Source organism: Mesoplodon densirostris, chromosome 4, assembly GCF_025265405.1.
Source record: "Mesoplodon densirostris isolate mMesDen1 chromosome 4, mMesDen1 primary haplotype, whole genome shotgun sequence".
In the NCBI taxonomy this organism is placed as follows: Eukaryota; Metazoa; Chordata; class Mammalia; order Artiodactyla; family Ziphiidae; genus Mesoplodon; species Mesoplodon densirostris.
In genome coordinates, this window is record NC_082664.1 from 160,925,227 (window position 1) to 160,935,780 (window position 10,554).

Sequence of the window (10,554 nt, forward strand, 5' to 3'; positions counted from 1 at the left end):
CCACTTCCCCACTCCACTGCCCCTCTCCCCTTGGTAACAGGAATCCAATTTTGTTTGGGTGTCCATACCCCTCACGTATGGCTTGGAGGATGCTATGGTCTGAAGGTCTGTGTCCCCTCTCAAATCCAAATGCTGAAAACCTAATGCCCAAGGCGATGGGACTAGGGGGTGGGACCTGTGGGAGGTGATGAGTAAGGCTCTTTGGTCTAAACCAATCAAAATAATTCCACTCCCTTTCCAAGTGACTGTTTTTGAGGTGGACATGTGATACAGTCTGGTCAATGACATTCAAAAGGAAGTCTGCTGCTGGGAAGAAGGTCTTCTATGAAAAGTTTCCTTGCTCACAGGGGACTCCAAAGGACAGAGATGCTCTCTGTCTTCTTCTGGACACTGCTGGGTCTGCATATGACGGCTGGACTGCTGGCAGCCACCTGTGTCCAGCTGCTCATAGTGTGGCATCCGGAACCATCCTACCTCTGGGACTCTTGGCATGGCAAGGTATTTCCTTATTGTTTAGGCTCATTTTACTCAGTCTGGTTACTTGTTGCTGTAGGCATTCCATCCAATTCATTATCACCTTTTCATTTTACTGATGAGAATAATCCAGACAGATAACACCTCTTGCTCCCAAACATGTCGCTAGTTTTTGGCAGAGCCAATACAAAAGCATCCATACTAAAAAAGGAAGAAAGAAAAGTAAAACTACCTTTTTCTTCATCATTTTCTCTGCTTAATTCCGTAAAAACAGGGACTTCCTTAAAAAAAAAAAAGTTTGAAGGTTTGGTTCACAACTGCATTTACCATCAATATTCAATAGTCCTTAATTATGACTTGCTACCTAAAATGGTTAAGATACTAATTAAGAAATTATATGTATTGCAAATATTCTCCAATAAAGAATTATTCTATGGGGGAAAAAGTAGCTTTTCTGTACCAAACTGTAGAAGTTTACCTACATTTTTATTTCTATTACAATTTAAGCAGGAAACAACAACATAAAGCAATAAACTCTAGGAATCTCAGCTAGAGGATTACTTTAAACAGGAAAATCTTTCTCTTTTGTAGTACGCTTTAGTGTAATGAGCAAGGGTCTAAGACTAACTCAAAGACGACTGTGTATAAAATCCTCCTCTGCCACCTATGAGCCTTGTCATCTCGGTCAATCTCATCATCTCCCTGAAGGCTCAGTCATTACATCTTTAAAGTAGGGATAACCTACATATTTAGAGTTATGGTAAGGGTTAATTAGGATAATATAAATAATACACTTAGCATAGTGCCTGCTGTAGTGTTTGATAAATGTTAATTGTTGTTACTACTCATAAATAAGAAGGATGACCTTGAGATCTAGCTAAAATATTTTGTTAGGTAATGTCCATATAGGATTTCACAAAGGAACACAAAAGAACATGATCTTACTTTGAAAAAATTGGTATGTTTAAATGTAGAATAAGGAAGCACTGATCAATAGAATTTCCCCTGCTTTTTTGGGTAAAGATACTGTTTACACCTGAAAAGTACAACTAACTTGAAGGTTTTAGCAATATTAAGCTAAAATGTTACAGAGCAATAATGTTATTCCAAAAAGTAAACCTCTTTCCTCAGTACAAGGTGTGAATCCTTTGTGATTTCCACGATAGGAAGTTATAATTTTTTCTCTATCGAAAATGAAGATTTAAATTTTTAAAAAGCTTTCAGTCTTAAGGAGTTTAAATTTCACATTTACAGCAGTTTAAACACCGTTCCTGTTTTAATTTAATGTAGAAAACTCCTAAAAGAGTGTGCGACAATATGCATGCTAATGTAAGAAACGTAACACACACTCACTCTCTCACTTACCAAAGAGTTCAATCAACATGGTACAAAAGTTGATTCACAAAGTGATTCTCACTGATGTCTTAATTCTCATCGCCTGCTACTTCCTGCATCACTCTGTACTCAACGGCTCATACAACATGTGCTCCACAATGATCAGAGCAGCTGTACTCATAATAGCTAAACACTGGAAACAAGCCACAGGCTTCTCAACAGGAGAATGGATACATAAATTGTATTTTATTCGTAAAATGAAATACATCAATCAAAAAAAAAGTGTGAAGCACTGATAGGAAAGGATGTAGACGACCTACACATACAGAACATTATGGTGAGCTAAGGAAGCCAGACACAGAGAGAACAAGCTGGATGATTCCACTCCTACGAAGTTCAAGGGCAGACTAAACTAACCAACAATCAATAGTATATCAGAACAGTGCTTTCTTCTTAGAGGACAAGGAATATTAATTGGGAATGGGCATGAGGGAACCTTCTAGGATACTAGAAATGTTCCATACCTTGATCTGAGTGGTGGCCACATGGACTACCTATCTATTGATCCATCCATCCATCCATCTAAAGACACATACATATGTGAAAGTTCATCGAGCTGTAACCTTAAGATTAATGCACATCATCCACTTTGCTTCATGTGTGCTACACCACAATAAAAAGTTTTTAAAAATACTAAATGGCTAGTAGTTTCACATACACACTAGGCTGTATTTCCCTGCTCACACACAACTTCTAGTATGTAAGCTCCTTGAGGGCAGGGATTTTTATCTTTTGACCACTGGCTGTATCCCCAGTGTCTATAACGCCTGGCACACAGGAGGTGATCAATAAATGTCTGTTGAAATAAATGCCTTGATCTAGTTATTCTAACACCTGAACCAACTTTATCATGCTTCCCCTTCCCCATCTACCTGGATTTTACCCATTAATTCCTCAAGACTCCTCAGCCTAAGGGATGTATCTACCTCCAAATATTCTAGGTCCTCCCCAGGCTGGAGCAAGTGCCAGCCCTCTGTGTGCTCACACACTGTGTTCATCCCCAGCACTGCATTAATTATAATCAGTTGAAACGCTGTTTATGCCTTTGCCACTAGCTACTGACTCTATTTTAGAGATGAGGAAACTGAGGTTTAGAAGATTCCATAATTACACAAACTTGTGAAGTCAGTAAGTCAGGAATGGACCCAGGTTTGTCTCAACTCCACAGCCTGGACTTTGATACCTGGCTATGCTCTTTCTCCTACAAAACTCGTTCAAGGCTTAAACAAACAAGCGATTTTGCTTCTTCAGACCTTTGTCTATTGCCTCTCTTGATGATGCCCACCTGCTCTCTCCCCTCCAGACCTCTTCTCACTTGTTCTTGAATAAATTTGGCAGTTTTTTCTTCGTCATCAAGGTCCTGCTTCTTCTTCTTCTCTAGTTCCAGCTGCCGGCGGATCGTCTCAGGGTCCCTATCTATATACTGAATATACCAGCCTTTTGGTGTTTCGTCCACTTTGCACAAGCCTTAAAAAAAGTAATGGACACTATAATTGTGAATACAATCAAAGCTGAAAGTACATCTAAATGTGGTCTCTCTCTGCAGTATTTACTCATTCATTCAAATACACTCATTCAAACACACTCAGATACACAAATTCATACAGCACGTGAATTTTCCATATTTACAGTTAGTGACATTTAGACTTTAATTGGAATATTTTATCTCTTTAAAGAGAAAAGAAATATTATTTTGATTTTTGACTAGGTTGAGACAACACATTTAAACAAGGAAAACATAAAAAAAGCATTATCTTGCTTAATGATTATTCAACTGTCTCTAAGTACTTAACATCCACTGAGTACAGGATATTCTGCTAACTTAACCAAGCAGAAATCTTCCCCAAAATGGAATAAAGAAACACATTGAATAACTAATACCTTGATACAAAATGTCTTTCCCTGTTCTTTTCCTGAACTTTCCATCCTATTAGAAATGGAAAAAGAGGCAGCAAATTCAAAAACTGCCTTAAGAAGGGGTAACCAAAGTTTCCCAAAGTGCAATGAAAGTAGGGGGAAAAGTGGAAGAGGACGGGTACTGGTCCTTAACCTAACGAGTGGATGCTTCAGGGATGCATCTTTGCACTGTTGAAAGAATCACTCCAGACGCTCTTACGCACCTGCAGTGCACAAAATCGATCCTGGAAGATGATGCTCCTCTCCACCAGTTTCTACTTGCCCTACTCATCCTCTTTTTCATAAATTTACACAGAAAATATGATCATTCTCTCTCTCCCTGCAGTGCAGCCATATAACAACTGTTCACATCATGTCTTGCTCTTACCTTCTCTGCCCAGCCACTTAGTAAAATCTGTCAGCGTCTCCCACTGTGTGGCGTTCATGTGGATATGTTCTCGGTGGCTGATGTACTCATTGTAAACGATGTTGTTGTGAACCCTCTTGGTTCCTAAGAAGAAATTAGGACACTGCTGACCCTGAGCAGATGATGAGATTATAAAGTCATTATGGGCACAAGACTTAAGATACTTACCAAAGCGTCTCCTGAGAAGTTCTAGGAAGTCATTTCGGAATTCCCTAATAAAGCAGGAAGGGAAAGCATTAAGGTAATGTCTACAAACAAATAGCATCACCTTCCTGAAATTTAAGCCATCGTATAGTTTGCGTGAGCACATGATATGTAAAACATCTACGTGAATATCTGTTCCGAACCTTTGAAAATGGAACAAGGGAAAAATCCTGACAGATTACAGCTTTCAAGAATTAAAGTTAAAAGTCAAGTTGGAACTTTTTGTCTTGGTAAAGGTGGCACAGCAAAAGTGACCACACATCTTTGGAGGAGATTCTTCATGGAGTCTCAGTGCTACTGAATGTGGCATAATCATCCCATTCTATTGATAATAAAACATGAAGTTGGCACTTAATGTGTCCCTCTGAGCTGAGCACACTGTGTTAAGTGACAGATAAACATAGGTGAATAAAGATATACATTCTGACCAAGACGTTTACAGGTGAAGAGAAAGAGAAGGCTGTTCCCATGTGGCACAGAGACATTGAAAGCATCACTTGATATTTGAGAAATGACAAACATATAGACAGTAGTTATTTCAAATTAAGTATTCAGTAGATATTTTCTCAAAAATAAACAAAGTGAACCTGTCAGGTCAAGAAAAACAACTGACGGTATTTGTTGCCAATGATAAAATTTGAGCTTTCAAGCAAAAAATGTGAATTCGGGTAAACTAGTGTCCGCCACCATGAGTCTGACATACTTCTCAATACTTGAAGATGTTTCTGACAGCACTGAGTTGACATTAGTGAATATAATTTTATGATATTGCATAATAAAATGTATCACCGTTCAGAATTTCAGAATACCTGTGTAACTCAATGAAGCAATATTTTCTAAATGACTGATGTGTGATGTTACAAAACCACGCAAGGGTACAAGATCCACTTAAAGTAAAAGATCACATGGATTTTAATGTCATAGAGTACAAAAGGTTTGCTATATGGTTTCTGATTCCACATTGCAACTAACCTTTAAGAAACTACCACGCCATTGTGTTTCAGTGTAGTATCACAGAAGAATAGCCAAAATTATGTGAAAAGGCTATTAAAATACTCCCCCCCACAGATAACTACACATCTGTGTAAAAGCTGGACTTTCTCTAAGTATTTCAATCAAGCAACATTTCAGAAGAGAATGAACGTAGAAGCAGATGTGAGAATACAACCGTGTTCTATGAAGACAGACACTGAAGAGATTTGCAAAAATGTAAAACAACGCCACTTTCATTTTTTTGTGTGCTGGAAAATATAGTTAATTTTCACGTAAAAATGTTATTTTAACTGTAATAGGCTTATATTGTGATTTTAAATGAATATTTTTTTTAATGTCTCAGTTTTAATCCCTAATTTACAAGCTATAACCCACATAAACAAAAGTCTTTGGGGTTTAAGACCAAAAGGTCTAAAACCCTGGAAAGAAAGAAAGGGATGGAGGCAAGACTAAATATTAATTGTAATAATAATAATTAACAGCTAATATTAATCGTGTACTGACCACTCTTCTAAACACTTTCAAAGTATTAACTCATTTAATCTTTGCATAACCCCTATGAAGGAAAGACAATACTTGAAAGATACGAAACCTACAGATGAGGGGACTAAAGCACAGAGAAACTGAATAAGTTCACCCAAAGTCACACAGCTCCTGAGTGGAGAAGCCCGGGTTTGAAGGACTTAAAGACAAGCAGTCGGACTCCAGACCTGTGCTCTTAGCCACAAGTGTTTTAGACTGAGCGATGGTTTTTCATAGGTTTGAAGTGAATGGAAGAAAGACTGATTTGTGAGACATACTTTTTTAACAATTCCACACAATGATAAACTGTCAAAACAAAAACTGAGCACAAAGATAATACAGCTATCACATTAACATGTAAGGAATAAACAGAGCTTCCAATATATTAAATATTAAGCATCTATTAAATGTCCAACTGAATAAAGCTTATGATATAAGGATGGCTTTGAGTTACTTACTCTGAAAAATAATCCATAAACTGCTGAGGATTTTCTGAAGCCAGCAGTAGTTGTCTCTGATGAGATTCGGACATACAATGACACTTAAAGCCATTCTACAAAAATGTAAAGGTAGTGGTTAAATCTTGATTTAGCTCATTATAATAGGCCCTAAATATAAGTATTTAATTAAATCCTAAAAAGCTGCTCTTTGATGATAAACTGTAAAAAATAATCAAGTCACTGGCTGTAGGCACCCTATCGTTCTAAAAAATTTTTTTTATAAAGTTGAGTTTTGCAACCCTGCTAATCAAAGAATCCCAGAAGATTAAAGAGACAGAAAAATACTGCTTTAGAAAACAGACATTAGTAAGAAACATTACAGGGCACAGTAACAGAAGAGCGATTTTATTTTTTGACTCAATTTAACAGATTCCTATTGGGCACCTACTTCATACCAAGTGTTATGCAAGCGTTTCGAGGACTATAACAAAGTAAGATGGGTCATTAGCGAATTTCCATTAAGGAAACTATTTTCACTCACTTTCCTATACTTTAGCTCATTACCCAAAATACACTTGCATTTTATACATAAACCTTACTTTATCATACTAAATCTGTATCTTCTTCAGATGATTGTAAAAAACATGCAAATTTTGACTTTGTGTCTATTCTACTTAACATCTGAACCTGATTCTCCACTAGTAAGAGAAATGAAAAATGTGCCTCTCCTCTGTCTCCCCCATCTTGGTGAACAGCACTGTCCTGTACCGTCACCCAGGCCAGGACCAAGGACAGCATCCCAGAGTCCTCCACCTCCACTCAGCACTACGTCTACTCCGCCGTCCTAATAACTTACCCAGTCCCTCGGCTCAATCCCATTGCCACTGCCCTCATTTCAACACGCAATCTTGCTTAGAGCAGTTTCCTAATCTTCAGTCTCCCACAGATGCCTTACACAATTCTTGCCTCTTCTGTGCCCTACCTATGCATTACTCTTCCTTAACTGCGTCTTAAAAGGAAACTTGATATCAGTCTCATAAACGAAAAACCAGCACCACTTTCCATAAATTACAAATAAATCAGTAAGATGAAAGCAAAAAAACGTTATTAAATTCTAGAAACTCAAGGGAGTGGATGGACAGGAGGGGAATACTCCGGATCTGACCTTCCCCCCCTCAATCTTCCGGTATTAGAGACAGAGACAGGGGAGGGGGCTTGTAGGGGTCAGCTTCTCCTCCCCCAGGCAGGGAAGGGCAATGAACAGATGTGAGGGCAAACAGGTCAGAATCACCCCAAGTGTCTTACTCTGAAAAGTAGTAATTAAAAGAGAGAATCAAACGTGTCTTCTCTTTCCCTGAGGAATTCTATTTTAGGATAACATTTGAGGATAACCAAATAACCCTAGTTAATGAGAAAAAGCTCATTTTTACAAAAGAATGGTGGTCAACAATAAATGTAAAAAGAACTAGAAAAATAACCACTTTGCAACTTCTAATGAAATAAGTGACTCAAGCAAAGATGTTGAAACACATGAGTAAAAGGCTGATGGGAAATTGGAGCTATGGGCACGATTCCACACTCCACTAGTATTTGTTACCGGTTCCCCCATAGTTACTTGTTCTTGCAAAGGGGAAAATATTACTTTCCAACATTACTTTACAGGCTGTCAACTGTACTCAATTTTCTTGGCACTACCAGACATCATGGGCTTCCTTATTTGATGCAATATGATACACACAGGGTCACCTATCAAGGATTCTGCTCCCAAATATTTAACCTGAACCTAAACAAGCCTTCAGACCTAAGTTCCAGTTTACAAAAACTACAAGAGTTAGAGAAAGAAGATGAACGACAACCACAAGAAAAGTTAATTGTTAAAGGGGGAATCCTCTAGGATCGTTACTGGCCTGGCCTCTTCAAGTCAATGTCAAGAGAAACAACTGAGGGGAAGGGAGGGAATTCTATTTTAAATTTAGAATTGAGAGAGAATTAAAAGTCCTAACACCCGACACCACAGAGATTTTTAGGGCAATGAAACTATTCTGTATGATACTATAATGGTGGATATTTGTCATTATACATTTGTCCAAACCCACAGAATGTTCAACACCAAGAGTGAACCTTAATACAAACTATGGACTTTGGTGCTAATGATGTGCCAATGTAGTGTTATTGGTTGTAACAAATGTACCATTCTGTTGCACCAGGTTGATAGTTGGGGAGGCTGTACATGTTGAGGGCAGGGTGGGTACGAGAAATCTCTGTACCTTCTGCTCATTTTTGCTGTGAACCTGAAACTGCTCTAAAAAATGGTCTATTTTTTTAAAAGTTCAAATAACCAAATCCAATGTATAGCTTTTGACTGGATCTGGGTTTTTTTGTTTGTTTGTTTTTGTTTTTACTTTATTTTATTCAGGTATAGTTGACTTACAATGTTGTGTTAATTCCTGCTATACAGCAAAGTGATTCAGTTTTTATATATATATATATATATATATACATACATACATACATACATATATAATTCTTTTTCATATTCTTTTCCATTATGGTTTATCACAGGACACTGAATATAGTTCCCCGTTTTAAACAAACTGTTTTAAAAAGCATTCATGGGAACAACTGAGAAAATGTGACTATGGAGTATGCACCAGATGATATGAAGAAATATTTATTAATTTTGTTACGTGTGATGACATATATTATGGCTATATAGAAAAATATCCTAATATTTTAGAGGAGCGTATTTAAATATTTATAGGTGAAATACCCCGATGCTTGTAATTTACTTTACATATTTCAGAGAAAAGGAAACATGGCAAAGTACTTAAAATGTTAAGTGAAACTTAAAGCGTTAAATCTGGGTAGTGGATATATGGATGTTCCCTGTACTAGTCTCTAGTTTTCTGTTGTAAGAATTTTACCTTGACTAGTAGTAAAGAGAACTAAAGAGAAATGAAAGAGAATAACTGTATCAGTGTTATTCAACATGAGGCCCACCTAAAGTATCTCATCCCTCACTTGCAGAAACACTGGATTAGATTATTCCAAGTGCCCAGTGTTCTTCCTTTCCTACCCAATTCAATCTCCAGAGAAAAACGTGATCCTGTCACTAGCCTGCTCTCAATTTTTCCAGGTGCTTCATCATCCATCTAAATAATGGGGAAAAGTGTGAACTCCACAGCACAGCAACGTTTTTTCAAGATCTGCTCAAAGAGCCCTTGAGCCACTTTACACATAATTCACTCATTTAAAACTCACAACAATCTTACAAGTAGGGACACTTACTATTCTCACTTTTCAGATAAGTAAACAGGCAGAGACAATGTGACTTGTCGGCTTCCTAATTCTGATTCTGACCCCAGAGGCCACATCTCACTCGCAATAACATCCTGGTCCTGGCACATGGCAGGTGCTCGATAAATGCTTGTTAGGTGACTAGTGTGCAAGAACTTAGTTCTCCTTTTTCATCTGATCCCGAAAAGAGGTGTACACCCTGATCATGTCTAAGAGCCACGTCAAGTCAGAGACGTCTGTTACTGTCACTCCCGGGCGTCCGGCTCGGTACTGTTCACCCCCCGTTTCTTGACGACTTGAGTGGGGTCACTTCTCCGAGGCCTGCAAAACCTTTTCTTACTTCATTTCTTTTTTGGGGTTAGACTGGGGAACAAGGAGGTGTCAAAGGCCACTGGTTCCCCGCCAGGACGGGGGATGAAGGGAAGGACGGCCCTACTGAGTTGAGTCCTTGACTCACCCTGCGCAGCCCCCACGACTAGGGACGGGAGACCCAGGCCCTCACCCCGCAGTCGGGGACCTCAGCCTGCATCTCCAGCGGGGTCCCTCCGGGGAGAGGAGGGGGTGGGCACGGGGCCGCCCCGGGCCCGCTTACCTCGTCCCGGCACTGCTTCTGGCACATCTGGCAATACCAGCGCAGCTTCTGAAGCCCCTTGGACTTGATCCTGTTGGCGATAGCCTTAGGGGTAAGAAAATCTGATTTCCCCATCGCGCCCTCTGCAGCAACAACTTTCAGGAGCCCAGCGCCTGGTTAACCGGAAGCGGAACAGGGCTGGCGGGAGTGGGCAGGACAAATACCCTCGGCTAGTCGGAAGGAGGTGGGGCTTCGGAAACTTGGGCACCACCTTCCCCAACGCTCGCGAGGCTTCGTTCAATCCTGCGGGAAGAAGCGAGACTGAATGAGATCAC

At 39.2% G+C, this 10,554-nt stretch overlaps 1 protein-coding gene across 2 annotated transcripts in view; it reads right to left on the bottom strand.

Annotated features, from left to right (window-relative positions):
- KIN (Kin17 DNA and RNA binding protein) overlaps window positions 1-10,397 on the bottom strand; it is a 51,400-nt gene extending 41,003 nt beyond the window's left edge. For both annotated transcript variants that reach the window (XM_060095416.1, XM_060095415.1), the window contains exons 1-6: window positions 10,241-10,397; window positions 6,370-6,464; window positions 4,361-4,404; window positions 4,154-4,276; window positions 3,155-3,336; window positions 707-755 (exon numbers count right to left, since the gene is read on the bottom strand). In XM_060095416.1, coding sequence (XP_059951399.1) covers window positions 707-755; window positions 3,155-3,336; window positions 4,154-4,276; window positions 4,361-4,404; window positions 6,370-6,464; window positions 10,241-10,354 — 607 coding nt within the window. In that variant the 5' untranslated portion in view covers window positions 10,355-10,397. The remainder of the gene's footprint in view (window positions 1-706; window positions 756-3,154; window positions 3,337-4,153; window positions 4,277-4,360; window positions 4,405-6,369; window positions 6,465-10,240) is intronic.
- Between the last annotated feature and the right edge of the window lie 157 nt (window positions 10,398-10,554).